The sequence below is a fragment of the Larimichthys crocea genome, chromosome X (assembly GCF_000972845.2).
Source record: "Larimichthys crocea isolate SSNF chromosome X, L_crocea_2.0, whole genome shotgun sequence".
NCBI lineage: Eukaryota > Metazoa > Chordata > Actinopteri > Sciaenidae > Larimichthys > Larimichthys crocea.
Window position 1 is genome coordinate 16,662,661 of NC_040020.1, and position 17,145 is coordinate 16,679,805.

Genomic DNA, 17,145 nt, shown 5'->3' on the forward strand with positions numbered 1-17,145 from the left:
TATATATATACGTACCGCAGAGCATTGCGTAAGTGAATCTAGCTACAGTAACACACACCTTTTTCATGTTGCAGAACTTAATCTCTGTGTGTTTTTGCAGATCATAATATATAAATGAATATTGTGGCTAATCAAAAATACCTTGCAAATGGAAAAAGAACTTTTGGCAGGACCTCCTAACTCAAAAGACAGGTGTAGTTGCTGAGAAGTTTCCAGACACTACAAACAAAATCTATATATACTGTCAGCTGTAGACTTTAGTGTTTTACCACGTGAGGACCGATTTGAGCAGTTATCCCCTCACATGTTTCATCATGATTCACTCGCTCATTATTAACCCTTTAAGTGATGCTGTTCCACACCATCTAAAAAAGTTGCCCTTTTTCTTCCTCCCCCAGACCTCACTATTTTTTTGTCAGGCTCAATTTGCAAACAGGGCCCTGGCTCGAGGCTGGAGATGGAGATGGAGGAGGAGGCCGTTGGTAGTTATGTCAGGGGCCCCCGAAGGGGCAAAAACAGTTCCTAAAGAGTGGGAGGCAGGAATTCCACAATCCCAGCCTGCCTGACTGAGGGATCTGCCTGCTAAACATTCAGCTTTTTCTGCTGGCGAAGCGCCCTTTGAAATCCAGCTGCAACTGTGTCGGGGAAAAAAAGAGAAAGAAACAAGAGAAAAAGGAGGTGGAGGGGGAGGGAAAGGGAGGATGAAGGAGAAGAGACAGAAGAGAAAGAAGGAAGAGAGCGATAGAGGGTGTGTGTGTGCGCGAGTGTGTGTGTGTGTGTGTGTGAAAGTCTGAATGGGCGTGCTCCACCGGGGCCTCACCCCCCGCTGTAAGGGACCTCCACAGATTATCCTTCATCTGAGCTTGTCGGTCTCGACCCCAACGACCTGAGGCCCGCTCTCTCTCCTCTCTCGCTCTCTCTACTTCACACACACACACGTACACCTTTTCTCCCTCACTCACTCATTTGTTTCTCCACACACCCTCATTATTTCCTCTGTGTCACTCACTCTTTCTCTCTTACCTTTCGGCTACTCACTAACCTCTAGCTCACACCAACACTGCTGACCCTCCAACTCCACCCCGCCACCACACACACACACACACACACACACATACAACCTGGTTCTTCATGCAAAAGAGGGGACCCAATAGGAGAAAATCCAGGCTGATGTGCCGGACAAATGAGGAGGGGAAGAAAGAAGAAAATGGGAGAAAGAAAGAAAGCAAGCTTTTCACCACCGCTGGTATAAAGTAGGGAGGGGGCTAGGGAGAAGGGTTGAAACACGGTGTATATACAGGACTGCAGGTGTTTGCCTCAAAAGATCTTATTCACACTCTCTTGTTGCATGTGCACAGTATCTAAGGTGCTCAAATTATGAAGCTGAAACTGATATTCGATGTTAATTCTTTGTATTATCTTTCTTTTCAGTCTGCACTGTGTGTTTTCTCAGTAAAGTCATATTTAAAATAGAAAGTGTGAACATATGTCTCATATTGTGATTTAATGCATTTCGAGTGAAACTTGCACACATGTTGTATTTCTGAGTGCAGCATGGTCGACCTCTGCAGCACAGAGGAAGACATTTTACTGCACACGGTGGTCCTTTTCAGGGAAATTAAGTTACTCTTCGATGTATCCAGTAATTTTCCTCTTGCAGAAAACCTTATTACACATCCTAACACAGCTCCATAATGATACATATAAACTTCTTCCGCAAACAAAAACATGGGAAAATCCATGTTGTGCGTGACTACGTGGAGGACCCCTTATTTGCCCACGTGGAGGTAAAAATGGAAAAGCAAGTAGCAGGCTGGATAAACTGTGAGTGTGAATACGTTAGCACTGCTCGGGTTTTATTTGCAGAGCTGCAGGTGGATGCTTGAATGACACGACTCTGTTGTTCTTGGCTCGGCAGCTGGCGGCACTTTGTGGATGTGACCTACCTGCTTGTTTTTGATGTAAAGGCAATATGGTCAGAGAAAAAATGACAAACATGAGGAGACACTCTGTTTATTTCTGCGGTAGAATGAAAATAATATTCCAAAAGGAACCTGTGTCTGAGCTATAGAATCATAAAGTTTCTGTCATTTCTAATAAAATCTTATTATTATTATCAAATATAGGATATTGATGACAACATAACTGATGGGAAGCCCTTAATATACTTTTTAATGCAATCTTTGATTCCAGAGAAGTCCTACATTTTCTTCACAGTCAGTCAGTGCTGATGTTATTTCAATGAATTATTAAGCGTGCATGTGGCCAGATAAAAGAAACTGAACATGGAAATAATTGTGGTTTTATTATGCTAGTCTATACACAGATGGGCAAGAAAAATGGTAATATGCAATATATGCCTTCCTACTTGCAGCAATGTTGTTATATTTTACATGCATGTGTGTTAGATTTATTTTTTGGGATATATTTGTCTTTTCTGAGCTTTTAACAGCAAAACATGCAGATGCAGGCAAAAGCTTAGAAAAAAGCTAGTAAATGAACTTTTGAGGGGAGATAATTTTGTCACAACAAAGGTTCCCGAGGTCAGCATTTGAAGGTTTCTTTATCCAGTTTAGTTTCATAAATGGAAAAGGGAAAAGTACCTTAAAACATAAAGGATGCGGTCCAAAATCACCACAAACTGCAGACTTAAAACAGCCACAGAGTTAAAAAAAAATGCAAATCTGTATTTGTTAATGTTGTGTGGGATTGAATTACAGTAAATATGGTGTTTTATCTCTGTGTTCTTTTAGTGGAGGGCTACTTTCTCCATCAGTATTCTGGTGACTTTACAATCACACTCTATAACAGGCATGACCAGAGTCCAGCCCGGGTACCAATCACGGCCCGCGGCCCGCAGCTTTGTTTTTATAATATATTGTTTATGGCCTGCTAGGATTGTCAAGATACTGCATGGCTGGAAGATTTGGCTTTTTTTTTATTGACATAATAAAGCATCTGAATAAACCAAACTTTTTTACTTCTTTACTTATTTTGAAAAAGAAGAGCAAGAGTGATGCGTTTTAAACTTAAATGTTAACAGACTTTGCATTATTCACAGTAATTATTCATTAAGTGCAGATGAGGTTCAGATTTGTATCAACTTCATGCAAGTTTAACGTATTCCATACAATTCATTCTTTGTTATCTGACTCCAGATGTGAAAGACATAGATTTGTTCATGACGGATTGGCTTAGATTTGGTTACATTGCCATTACAAAATGATAATTATGGCAGTTTTTTAAATTTTTATTCGTCTTTATTCATTCACATATTTGTATTGGCCCCCGGGCATCTTCACATTATTAAATCTGGCCCTCTTTAAAAGAAGTTTGGACAGCCCTGCCGTGCAACCTGTCAGCTGTGGTATTTCTGAGTATATGTACACTCCTCGTCGCTGGGGGGCGCTAGTTGAAGGCGGGGCGCGCACTGGGCACCTGGGTAATCGAGGAAACTCAAGAGAGTCCTCTCCGGAGCTAACAGCAGTTAGCCGGCTAATCTCCTGGACAACGCAGTTGTGGTTGTTGGCGTGTCTGTTTCAGTGTCCGTGTCTGTCTCTCCGTCAAACCACAGACACTTCACACCGTCAGTGACAGGCGCGAGGCGGACACCGACGGGCACGTTCACGTCCGCTGGGTGCTTTCTCCCAGGATGCTAGCACACAGACAAGCCAGCTAGCTAGCCGACCTGCTAAAGTAGCCAAACAGCAGCAGTGTCTGGTCCGGATGCTTTGAACGGCAACGCAGCGGATTTTGGGGAGTTTCTAGTCGGCCTCGGATCATGTCAAGTAACCGGCCACAGCAGAGCGCCGGAGGGGCGAGCTCAGTGCCTGGCACAAGCAGCAGCAGCACCGGGAACTCAAACGGCGGCGGCGGCGGCGGTGGTGTTGCTGGTGGTGGGAGCAGCAACGCCGTCACAAGTAACGGTAACAACTCGGGAAATGTTGTCCCCTCTCGAAACTTGACAACAACCGGCGAGGGCTTGTCGGTGCCAACTTTGGCCGCCGTCCCGTCGTCCCGGAGCGGGTTCCCCTCTCTGAGCAGACCCTCCGCGTCCTCGGGCAGCAGGAAGAAAGCCCTCCACCAAACCCCGCTTTACAACGGCCTCTTAAACTCATACGAGGATAAAAGCAACGACTTCGTGTGGTGAGTTGACGCAGATGAGTGTTTTGGAAAAGCTGCGTGTTGAACTCAACCAGTCAACTTTTTTTTTGTTGTTGTACTTTTTCAGCCCCATTTGCTTCGAAATGATCGAAGAGGCGCACATGACGAAGTGTGGACACAGTTTCTGGTGAGTGTCTCTGAGGCTGGAGGCAGTTTGTCTGAGAAACAAGCTGTTTAAAGTCCCAGCAGAGCAACATGTGAATCATTTGTGTTGTGTCAGAGCTTCATTTCATGTATCAGTGATGCCTACAGGTGTCAGCACTTGAACTGACTCCTAAACAAACTTTTAAAAAGTGTCAGACTTGTCTGTGTCTGGCTACACTTCACATGTTTAATCCTTGCGCTGTTTGACTCAGTTGTTTTCTCCCTCCTGTAGTTTCAGGTGTATCCGCCAGAGTCTGGAGGACAGCAACAGATGTCCCAAGTGTAACTATATCGTGGATAACGTTGATCAGCTGTATCCAAACTTTCTCGGTATGTGTTTTAAATGTGAAGTTGACGTGTTGGTCCCGTGACTTCAGATACACACTGTGTGTTATCTAAAGTGTGTAACAGTTCTCTCATAAAGTGTGTTTGAGACTCGGCCGTCATGGTCACGGACCTGGTGGTGTGTCGGCTCATTGCTTTATTGTTTAAGACGCTCCCTGGTTGTGTTTCTGTCGTGTACTTAAGTGGCTTTTCTGTCTCTCTCTCTGCCGCTGCTCCACCCCCGCCCACACTCCAGTAAATGAACTGATCCTCAAACAGAAGCAAAGGTCGGAGGAGAAGAGACTAAAGTTGGATCATCCCGTAAGCGTGATGCAAAGACACTGTGGACTTTCTGTGTTTTCAATCTCGTATTTACAGGAGCCACCACACATGTAACTGATCAGTGTCTCTGATCCTCCCACCCCCATGCCAGAATGGGTCTAGGTGGCAGGTGTTCCAGGATGTGTTGAGTCCTGACCAGGAGAACTTGGACCTGGCAAATGTCAATCTGATGCTGGAGCTCCTGGTCCAGAAGAAGAAGCAGCTGGAGGCGGTAAGAGACGGCACCAAACGTGATCACACATGCTTTTTCTTCCTCTGTGGTGCCACAACATTTTGCATCTGGCTGAGCACATTGACACAGGACTGGACATTCTTTCATTGTAGAAAGGTGTAGTGACGATTGTCTGAGTCATTGCTTGGTGAAGGAGGATTCACACGGATTGATGTGCTCCTCCATCGTCCTTCCTTCTCTCCCAAACAACCAGTTTGTCATCAGAAAGTTGAAATCTAATTGAACTGTACAGGATGAAGTCGTGCGTGACATACCTAATGCTCTTCACGCTGGACCTGTAGTCAGTGATCACATGCAGCTAAGTGAAGTCGTTAACATTACCTTGGTTAAATTGAGCTAATGTACTGTCAGCCTTTCCTGCTCAGCTTCATAGTCTGGAGCACAGAGGAGGTTTTTGTTAACTGACAAACCTTCACTGTATGATCACTGTCAGACTTATAAATCACTCAAGGAGCGACTGAAAGTCTTTATTATTCCATTGATATTCACGAAGGTGTGACAGCAGCACTGCTCATAATTCTGGATATGTTATCCATCAGATGAGGAGCAGGAGGTTTAGTAGTAAGCTTGTTGCTCTGTGCGCACCGGTGCAAAATGTGGTTGACATAATAAAGCAAAGGCCTCCTGAGGTGAATCTCAGGAGGCTTCTGATTGAACGGTTGGTGATTCAGATCCTCGACACTTATCACGTGAATGTGGTCCTGTCTCACAGAGGACAGAACGAGCACTCACAGGTCTTCATCAGTTGTATCACATCATGTAACGGTCGAGGTACGTGGTGTCAGTCTGTCTGCTTCAGGCAGTGTTGACAACAACTTCAAACTTCAGTCTGTCAGTGGAACATCCCCTTTTTTTCTGTTTCTGCTGAAAAGAGAAGTAAGAGCCACAGCCTATCCTGTTGACTTCTGTAGTGGCACCAGCACAGTAAGCAGTTTGACTGACTGAACCGTAAGCACTCTCCACAGTATGTTTTTCACATTGTTCAGAGACAGCTACACCTTTAGCATTCTGTGTGTCCAACACATGTTCACCTTTTATTTGTTTATCTGTCACACACTCAGTGTAAGAAACACACCCCACACAGCAGTGAGTGACAGCCTCTTGCACGTTTATTGCTAACTGTGTTTGTCTGTCGATAGATGACACACACTCGCTCTGTCTGACCTGCTGCAAGTTCTTTTCAGCTGTTCCGTCTTTGTGTGTTATCGCGTGTGTTCAGGATGTATGTTGTAAGCCTGTAGACACGACTCCCTCATGTCCCAGTTGTTCACCTTTTCTGTCTTCATGGCTGCCTTTTCTAAAGTGCTCTCTATTGCTCTCTGCTGCTGGGTGAGAGTTCAAGAGTTCTAACCTGGTGGTTTGTTACACAGAACCAGGGAGTCATCATTGGAAACTGTTTGGAAAAGGACAGACACTTAAAAATACTTGGCAGGTGATTGGATGAACTATCTGTCTGTCACCATCTATAACTTCAACCAATTACCTCATGCTGTGGCTGCCAGTAGTTCCTCATAGCACTGCTCCTAATCACTGTGTTCAGACACACTCGGAGCTAGAGCCTGGCAAGATAGATTCTCATGTGATGATGATGATGGTCAGGTTAATTTTCACACAGTAGATGAATAGTTGTTGGATAAAAACTGAACAATGATCACGTTGTGTCTAAAAGTGGAATCAGTTGACTAATCTTTGTTATGTCAGGAGAAGATAATTTAAAATTTAGTGGTGTTTGAAACATAAAACTCCAACAGCACTGCTTCAAAATAATCATCAGTCAGTTCACAGAGTCAGTGCTGCAGATGGCTGACCCCAGGTGTAAAACCTGAAACCAGATTACTGCCTCAGATATCCACCGTGTGTTGTTGTTGTTGTTGTTTCACACGCTCAAACTCAAACTGTGCGTACACACATTCCATTGTCCGTATCGCACCATCTACACACTGTGCTGCACTGTACCACGCTGTCTCTTTTACTTTCTGAGGTCTGAACCGTGACAGTCAACACGTTCTACACTGACCGCAGATCTTTTACCAGCGTTTCCACATTAAAGCAGAAGGAACCGGGTCAGGCCGATGATCGATTACGCCATCTATTTACACTGCCACTCCTCTTCATTCCTCTCATGTTTCCTTTTATTAATGTGGCGATTCTGATCCAGATGCGTGCCAGCGCTTCATCCAGCCAGTTGGCGTCCGTGGCTGCTTTTATATCTCTGACGACACATTTTTGTTCATGCGTGTTATTATTGCAGCCAGAATATTTCCATGTGGGCACAGAGCGTTTATCCGACTCTGTTTGTACGCTGTTATCGTTAATCTATCAATTATTAGATTATCATTTTTAGACGTCCACGTGGAGCAGGGAGTGCGAGTGTTTTTCCAGATGCTTGTTGTGCAGATGACTGGAAATACTGGTCTTTTATTTACTTTTACTATTTTATTTTCATGTAGACGTAGTCAACTTGTTATCAGTTTGTGAGTAAAAGTAAACTAAACTAATGTAAAACGAGAGCCTTCACAGTGTTTTAGACACCATGCAGTACACACACATGCCATACTACATTGCTAAACAACACAGTGGTTGTTTGTTCACTGTTGTATTTACCTGTGTGAGTGTTGTCCTGTGAGCTGAGCAGTCGCACACACACTCTGCTCTCTGCTTTGATTCTCAGTGTAGAGGAATATAACCAGTCCCCACTGGTTTGGCCTAATCTAGCCCAGTCTTCTCCCTGGCGCTCCACATATACATTTAAAACATGTGTAATGCTCCAGCAGTTTTGTTGCACACTCACGCACTCCATTGGGATGTTTTCATGTCACTGAGATCAGCTTTTATTGATCCCAGCAGCACAATGACACAAATTAGGACAGATTAAAGAGAAATAAATAATAGAGGTAAAACAATAAATGACATATCATAAAAATACAGGTTAAAGTCATTCATTCTTTATTGTTTCCAGCTGTAAGAGGTACAATCGAAGAAGAAATAACTGTGTGTGAAGAATTAATGACTTTTGTACATAATTTTACTGTTTCTAGTATAAAACATCTGTTATAAAGAGACTGAACATGTAGAGAACGATTGTTATATTGACAAAAATTATTTTTCTGTCACGTCTTCGAGGATGATTGAAGGAGTTCTGCAGTTGAGATGTTATGTTCAATGTGTTTCTCCACCAGGAATCTCAAGCAGCTCAGAGACAGATCCTCATGGAGTTCCTGAAAGAAGCCAGAAGAAACAAGCGAGAGGTGCTGCACTTCATATATCCACAGTATTTTAAGTGTACTGCTTAACACTGGTCTGTCTAGTTTATTCATGTACTGGAGAAAACAGAAAGTAGAGAAGTCCATCATGGAATAATTAAACTTGTATGTCAACAGCAACTGGAGCAGCTGCAGAAAGAGCTCAACTTCCTCGAAGAGGACATAAAACGTGTCGAGGTAAAGTGATGTCTCATCAAGTCATATCCTTGTGGAATGGCGACCATCATACCACCATCGTTGTCATCGCCACAGCTTGAGACAAACATGGTATTTCTGTGTCCTCTCTCAGGAAATGAGCGGCCTGTACTCTCCGATGATGGAGGCCGAATGTACGGTGCCCAATGTGGAAGCTCCCTCACCAGCACCCAGGTAACCGCTAACCTCTGTGGTCTAAACAGTCTATCATCCTCATTGTCACGAGCACAGCCGACCACACTCAGCCTCTCTTTTTACAGTCTGTAGAACCACAGCATGTTAATCAGGAGCTACGTAGCTAATGACAGAGGACACACATAGAGTCCAGATGTTATGAGCTCCTGTGTTGCTGTACTGTTTGCCTTCATATGTGTCATGTTGTGTGTGTCGAGCAGCTGCAGCAGTATTATTGACCCACCAGACTACAGCCAGCCTCCAGGGTTCGGTGGAACTACCCAGGTAAGTCAAACAAACTTGCTGTTTGGCTGATTGCTTTTAAATCCATCTCTAACCCTCTTTGAAAGTCATGTCTGTTATTTTCATTATTTTGTTGACTTGTGTTCAACTATTTATTTGCATAAGGTTTAGTTTTAGAGAGTCACTTATCTCAAATGTTTTGACAGATACTGTAGAGGGCATATTTTTAATTTTTTATTTGAATCCACACAAACGCAAGAAAATCAGCAGATTTTAGCAGGATAAATATCAGAGTGAGCTGACCATGTTATTGTTTTGTCAGGGCAAAAGACAGACCTGGTACAACAGCACCCTGGCTTCAAGGAGGAAGAGGCTGACGGCTCATTTTGAGGATCTGGAGCAGTGCTACTTCTCCAACAAAATGTCACGAATCACAGGTAGTTATTGTGCACAGTTCATCGACAACGGCAGTTTATCTAGCAACATCTGCAGTCTGCTCAGCATCTGTTCTGACTCTGTACGCCAAGACTACAGCTGCACAAAGGAAGGACACGAGTCAGGCTTTATCTCTTAGAACTGGGTATGATGGATGGATGGATGGGAGTGTCTGCCTCACCCCAGTGTTACTGCTGAAATTAAAGTGGGTGTATCTGATGATAAACAGTCTCATCACTTGGCTTTGCGTTAAGAAGCAGGTCCAACTTGTTGGAGCACAGTACAGATTCTGGTTCTATATTAATATGATAAGAATGTGTGATATGATTGAGGATGTGTCTTAATAGTTTGTTTTTGTTGCTTTCAGATGAAGGCAGGAACTTGAACCAACTGGATGATTTCATGGAGTGTCTGTCCAAGTTTACCCGTTACAACTCTGTTCGGCCGCTTGCCACGCTCTCATACGCCAGTGACCTGTATAATGGCTCCAGTATCGTCTCCAGGTACAAAGACTCGACCTGTTGCTCTTCGATCTCGCTCAGGGTGTCATCATGAACGTCTTCTGCATTCATGATGTTTCTCATCACTCTTCTCATTTTCAGTATTGAGTTTGACCGTGACTGTGACTACTTTGCCATCGCCGGGGTGACCAAGAAGATCAAGGTGTTTGAGTACGGCACAGTGATCCAGGACGCAGTGGACATCCACTACCCTGTCAACGAAATGACCTGCAATTCCAAAATCAGGTAGGCTGAAAAAAAAAGAGAGGAGCCTGGGGCGAGCAGACCTCTTTTAAAGCTTCTTGTTAGCCCATATGAGAAAGAAAGATGATTGAAGACCTCTACAGACCTACAACTGGTTCCCATCCTTGAGTTTAAGGTTCAGACGAAATGGTGAGGTGATTATCATGACTGTCTGACTTCACTATAAGCTGATTTGCTGTTGAAACTGGGGACATTCTTTGTGTTGAATGAAGCTGCAATGGGTCAGTTCACACAGCTGCAATTCATTGTGAATATTTGGTGTGAACTGGACTTCATTCACGTTAAAGAGTTTCAGAGAACCTTTTTGCTCTATTGTGTTCAGCCGTCAGATTTGTGAAGGCCTGAGTGAACAGCAGTTACCAGTAATGTGAGACTCTTTGTGTAAACTTGACTCTGCTGGTGAAAGTGATCCAACCTTGTTTGTATGTCGCAGCTGTATCAGCTGGAGCAGCTATCACAAGAACCTCCTGGCCAGCAGTGACTATGAGGGTACCGTCATCCTGTGGGATGGATTCACGGGCCAGAGGTCCAAAGTCTACCAGGTCCGATACTATTCATGATCAGTGGAGTCCAGTTAATACTGGATCACTGGTTTAACCTCCAGTTATGTTTGTCATGACACCTTTTTGAGTTTTCCTCTGCTTTCCGTCCAGGAGCATGAAAAAAGGTGTTGGAGTGTTGACTTCAATCTGATGGACCCCAAGCTGTTAGCCTCCGGTTCTGATGACGCTAAAGGTAACGGAGGAGTCCTACTGTACTCTGCAGACAGACACCTGGATCCACTCCTTCCTGTTCACGTGTGTGTGTTTTTGTGTTTCAGTGAAGTTATGGTCAACCAATCTCGACAACTCCGTGGCCAGCATCGAGGCCAAGGCCAACGTGTGCTGTGTTAAATTCAGTCCGACCTCCCGGTATCATCTGGCCTTCGGCTGTGCAGGTAAGAGTGTGTGACGGTTTAGAGGGTCTGACTCAGGTCTGACAGTCATGTGATATGTTGTTGTTGCTGCACTCTGGCTGGATGCACACACTTCACACTACTAAATCTCTTTTGTGGTCACACGGACTGTGGTGGTCCAGACAAACCTCATTCACGACTCTCCCAAGGGAGAAAAAAGAATTTGAAATATCCTCTTGTACACAGAAACAGTCATTCACACAGGGAACAGAGCTGGCTGGATCACGTACCTCTTGCCCTGTGTCTCTAAAGTCTACTCATCCTGGAAAAGAAAACCCCCTCCTTGACCTCAAAGTGGTTTGTAGTGTCTGGAGTACAGTTAGGACGCTGGACTATAAGCCAGCAACGATTGAAGAACAGACCTGATAGAGTCAACAAAGATGTTTCACCATCGGCTCACTGTGGCCATCTGCCTCGCTGATCTCCTTCTTGTTTTTCTCTCATGCCTCACGCACTCTTCTTTTTCTTTTCTTGCAGACCACTGTGTCCACTACTATGATCTACGAAACACTAAGCAGCCAATCATGGTGTTCAAAGGTCACAGGAAGGCTGTGTCCTACGCCAAGTTTGTCAACGGAGAGGAGATTGTTTCTGCGTAAGTCAGTTCAGCCGCACTTCTCACTGATATTCACGCGTGTATTACAAAAAAATCCAGAATGTCAATGTAAGACTAATGTAAGATACACTGACAACATCTGTTACACAGAGCTGCAACCAATTGATGTCAACTAATCAATTCTTTAGCAACTATTTATTGATGATTTTGAGTCCTTTCTTTGGTTTGGACGTCACCTTGGAAACACTGACTGACCACAACTAATAAATGAATTGAGAAAATGATGCACAGATAATCGATAATGAAATTGCATTAGTTGCAGCTTTTCTTTCATATCCTGCTGTTTCTATCATACCATGTACAGTACCAACTGCTTTAAAAATCCATACTGGGACATCATTTTTTTCTCCATTGACATCATAGAAAAGAGACAATTTGATCATGTTCTTGCACGATTTATGAAAAAGAGTTTATTCGTCTACATTTGGTCTTTTTTTCTGAAGATGTCAGCAGAAGTTAGCATGAGATATTGTATTATTTGTGTTGTATTGTTTATGTAAACAGAACATTTTAGAAAGCTTGTAATACAAAAGCCAATAGTCTTCCTGTGAGTTATGAACTGCGGGCGTGTCATTGTGATGTCTAATAATTGTGTTCATTTCTGTACCACATAGGTCAACAGACAGTCAGCTGAAGCTGTGGAACGTCAACAAACCTCACTGTCTGCGCTCCTTCAAGGGTCACATCAACGAGAAGAACTTTGTAGGCCTGGCGTCAAACGGAGACTATGTTGCCTGTGGTAAGGTTGATCAAACAAATCTGTAACGCAGCATTAATGTGATATTTGTTTATCCATTTTAGCACTTTTTTTTTATTAATCATCCCTCAACGCAGTAATAACAGCTCCCTGTAACCTACACATACAATCTAAAACTGACTGGACCCTAAAAATAACTCCTTTTATCTGTGTGTGTGTCTACAGGCAGTGAAAACAACTCCTTGTACTTGTACTACAAAGGACTTTCCAAGACACTGTTAACATTCAAGTTCGACACGGTGAAGAGCGTCCTGGACAAGGACAAGAAAGAGGACGACACCAATGAGTTTGTGAGCGCTGTGTGCTGGAGAGCTCTGCCTGATGGAGTGAGTCACCTCAGGATCGTACCACTGAATGTTGGAGCATGTTGTTGTCAGTCCTCACCTCGCCTCACTTCTCAGTGTTGTCCAAGTTTTTTATTCATGATGTTTTGTTTTTCAGGAGTCCAATGTGCTGATTGCTGCAAACAGTCAAGGAACAATCAAGGTTTGTGTCTTCCAAAGTTCTTCATGTAACATGCTAAATCAGGTCAGGTCCAGACTAGAGTTGCACGATACCCACGGTATACACGGTACCCCGCGGTGCCAAATCATAACCGTCGCTACTATACTAAAAATTTTACACGACGGTACTACCGTGAATTACTATACTACCGGTGCCAGTCTCCGCTACATAGCGGCCGCCTCTGCTCTCCTCCCGGCTTCTCACTGCATGCTTCTCCTTTGTAAACAAACCAACATGGAACCGCAACCGAACAACACAGCTGCTGAATGATTGGCTGTTTGCCTGGTACTGGTGACGTCCAAGGCCGTCCAAGGCCAAAGGCCGCAGTATCGCGATAATACCCGGAACCGCGATACTTTGTCTGGTATAGTATCGTGGTTACTCATTTTAGTATCGTGACAACTCTAGTCCAGACTGCTGTCCAGGTATAATGACTAATCAGGAGCTAGGTGGACATGTTTGACTGAAAAATTATTCATTATAGTTGCCAGGTAAGGCAGATCTGACACAACAACAAGACTTTTATCATGAATAAATGAAACCTGCATTGCATCCAGGGGACAGCGAGTATATAGAATATTTAAAGAACATCAGCAGACATACATGACATCATATAAAATAACTTAAAAGACATCAAACATTGTTGTGTTAGAACCCCAAGCCAAACACTGAACACAAAAGGTCAATATGCTCAGCAAAGTTGTGTCCACATTAAATGTTGTTGAGCCTTTGCAGACCAAGCATTAATATTAGCTTTCCCATGTTTGTTATCTGTAGTAGAGCAGCAGTGGTTCATCTCAGGCCTTTTAATTGATAATGAGCCCATCACTGTACACCGGTCCTGGTGACCAACACAGTCATGCTGTTGTGCTGATGACAGATGACTGTCCTCCACGGACTGTCCTGTTTAAAGTGTGATCCCTGTTTTTTTCTTTTTTTTTCTGTAGTTTTTCTGACTTTAAGGCTTAAAGCGTTTATACCTTCAGCACTACTAGAGCTGTAATTATTACCTCTCAAAGATTAACTGTTTTAAACTGCTGTACGACGAGCTGCAGATAATACAAACTCCATGTATTGTCTCCCTAAAGGTACTGGAGCTCGTCTGAAGGCCGCCACATCTTCAGCGTGCGATGGAACCACCATCAGTCCTCTCTTTGTTTGGTGGAGGATCAGGAGCAGAGAGAGCACAGGCTGGATACCCTACAACCAACGGGAGAGCTGAAATGAACTGAAGCCGTCTTATTTTAACAAGGTCCACTTTTGAGGCGGCAGTAAAGACTTTGGACCAGTGCGTCAGTATAGCAGAAGATGTGCTGCGAGATTTTTTTTTTTCTTCTTACTGCAGGAAACCAAGGACAGAGCTTGGGCACACCTGGATCAAGAGACTTCAGAAAACTTTTTTTTTTTTTTTAAGTTATATCGGCTACAGTAGAACACCTCTTTATAGTTTTAGGTCAAATCAAAACTTGTACCTTTTTTTTTTTCTTCTTTTAAATTAAGCTGTTGCTCTCAAGGGTATATCCAGCCAAATGCTACTAGTGTGATGCATTTTCCCTTTTTAAGGCCAAAGCACAAAACAAAAACGACATGCAAAAATGATGTCTTCACAAGAAGCTTTTAACCCCCCACCCCATTGTTTGTCACTGTTTTTCCTCCTTTATATGTAGTCTTTGTGTTTTTTTTTGTTTTTTTTTTCAGACTGAGAGAAACCAATTTTAATAAATATGACTTGAATTTCATTCTGTCAAGAGTATCGTCAGTTCCTTTTCTGGCTGAAGAGTGTAGAATGTGAGGTGGTGTCTACAGAGATCTTGGAAGACCAGTGGATTATGGAAATGTTGAGAAACTCCTCTGATATTTCTGTTGCTGTCAGAACAAAGGGACGTTTGTTTATAATCACAGTGAATCTCATGTAACTCAAGGCATTGATCTGCAGTGCTGAATCGAACTGGATTGTTTTTCCATGTATATCAGCTGTTTGTTGGAAGATGAGAACCTCATGGAATCATTTAGTTCTTTCTAAAGTAGTGATGGAATGACTCTTCACATCTGAATGACGACTACAATCCGCGTTGATAACGTTGAGAGGATTTGGTAAACATGGCCAACACCTACCTATTTTATGATAACTGAGTGAAAGAGGTGTTTTGTATTTGTACAACTGAATAAATTATTTCGAAACAATTTTGTCGTGTTTGGCCATATTTTTATTAGCTATTTTTGGCATTTCACTGATACTCTTGACTGAACTTGTATGACTGAGTGATGTGTTTACTGTTGGTAATGGCTCTCATATGGGGTGTTTGAGCCTTGTGTGAAATTTGTTAAATCTTCAGTCTCCCAGAACGTGTCTGTATTAGCTGAAACACCAGAGAGTCATTAAATGTCATCTTAGCCCCGGGGCCGTTTAACTTCATGTGTGAAACCTATTACCGCAAGATGCTTCTACTGTGGCTCCACTGCTCAGGAAATTTCATGCAGTCTTCTGTAATGTTTGTGAAAACAAAGGATTAGTGGTCCCAACAGGGAGACTCAACTTTATGCAAAATCAAAATGACATGAACAGAATGTTTCACAGAGAAACAGACCTGTGGATGTCTTCATAATAATCTTACAAGTGGTGTATTTGTTGAATAATGTCCTCAAGGTTGTTCAATAGATTTTTTAAAACTCATTTCCAATAAATTCAGGCAGTCTTGATGTCTTTTAGAGCATGTCTGTCATGTCTATCCTATGGTAGAATTATACAGAACAGAAACTGTTTTTACAGTATATATTATGTATACATTCATTTGTAAGAGTTTTTAAATTAATATCTGCATACCTGGGCAGGTGTTTTTTATTAGTTTGGCTGATTAGACCTCTGCTCAGGGTGGAGTTAGGCAGGGTTATGCTGAGAATTATGTAATGTTGCCAAATTAATAACCATAAAAACCTGAAGCCAAAGCATTTATTGAATTGAAATGGAATTCAGCCGTCATTCATTTTATTTTTCACAGAGTGCCAGCAGGAGAGCCCTGCAAAGAGCTCTAATCATGCACAGATAGTTAGAACACTTGTTATGTAGGAATGTTTCCTGTCATATGCATACTGTGCATTGTTGTGTAATATTTTACAAGCCATCATAGATGAGAGGCTTAAGCCAAAGCTGTAACCAGTTCTATTGGATGCCCTGATGAAAATCACATTACATCCACAGAAACAAAATACAGTAGTGTTAAAGTGGTGACTAGAGCTCTATCTACTGACGGAACCAGTCTCATACAGATTATTAACATACAAACAATTAATCTTAAGTATTTAAGGAAGAACAGCTGGTTCTTATGAACACTATATGTCAGTGCTCTGCTTGGTACGGTGCTATCAGTAGATTATGACTCCTCAGTAACATCTAGTGGAAGCCACAGGAAACAAATGATTACTCTTTCATTGTTTAAGAAAGGCAGGTGTCACTCCTGTTTTATATTTCATATTTATTTTGTCTCTTACTTAACAGACAGGCCCTTGTAAGGATAACAGGTCCTTGTAAAGAAAGCAGGTTCTTGTAAGGACAGCAGGTCCTTGTAAGGATAGCAGGTTCTTGTAAGGACAGCAGGTCCTTGTAAGGATAACAGGTCCTTGTAAAGAAAGCAGGTCCTTGTAAGGACAGCAGGTCCTTGTAAGGATAACAGGTCCTTGTAAAGAAAGCAGTTTCTTGTAAGGATAGCAGGTCCTTGTAAGGACAGCAGGTCCTTGTAAGCAGTAGTGGAGTTGTAAAATGAAACCAGGGGGGATGGTGAAATTTTTCATTTATGTGACATATTTTCCAGCGGGGGGTCTGGGGGTCCTCCCCCAGAAAATTTTGTATTTCTTAGATGCAATTTCCTGCATTCTAGTCAATTTTAGGGTGATTTACTAGACATGGCAAATCCTAAATCCCATCTGATTCATAGCTTGCATTCTCAGTTGCATGGCCTGCACAAGACTACTAATACTAATACTATTTATCGGAAAGAAACAATAACCACTTAACTATGGACATCATGTCATTCAC

The 17,145-nt window shown here is 42.8% G+C and overlaps 1 protein-coding gene across 1 annotated transcript; it reads left to right on the top strand.

Moving 5' to 3' along the window:
* The first annotated feature begins 3,288 nt into the window (after window positions 1–3,288).
* cop1 (COP1 E3 ubiquitin ligase) lies at window positions 3,289–15,296 on the top strand. The gene is made up of 20 exons (XM_010743614.3): window positions 3,289–4,146; window positions 4,232–4,291; window positions 4,541–4,638; window positions 4,889–4,953; window positions 5,066–5,185; window positions 8,386–8,454; window positions 8,587–8,646; window positions 8,759–8,838; window positions 9,060–9,123; window positions 9,404–9,518; window positions 9,884–10,019; window positions 10,119–10,262; window positions 10,714–10,822; window positions 10,934–11,015; window positions 11,101–11,217; window positions 11,713–11,830; window positions 12,466–12,590; window positions 12,774–12,934; window positions 13,050–13,094; window positions 14,201–15,296. The coding sequence occupies exons 1-20, from the start codon at window positions 3,782–3,784 to the stop codon at window positions 14,216–14,218; spliced, it is 2,151 nt and encodes a 716-aa protein (XP_010741916.2). The 5' UTR covers window positions 3,289–3,781; the 3' UTR covers window positions 14,219–15,296.
* The last annotated feature ends 1,849 nt before the right edge of the window (window positions 15,297–17,145 follow it).

Bases quoted from the DNA above. Each gene is read 5' to 3' on its own strand.
- cop1 (XM_010743614.3), top strand. From the start codon at position 3,782: ATGTCAAGTAACCGGCCACAGCAGAGCGCCGGAGGGGCGAGCTCAGTG. The intron at 9,124-9,403 runs GTAAGTCAAACA...TTGTTTTGTCAG, and splicing joins GGTTCGGTGGAACTACCCAG to GGCAAAAGACAGACCTGGTA. The intron at 11,831-12,465 runs GTAAGTCAGTTC...TGTACCACATAG, and splicing joins GGAGAGGAGATTGTTTCTGC to GTCAACAGACAGTCAGCTGA.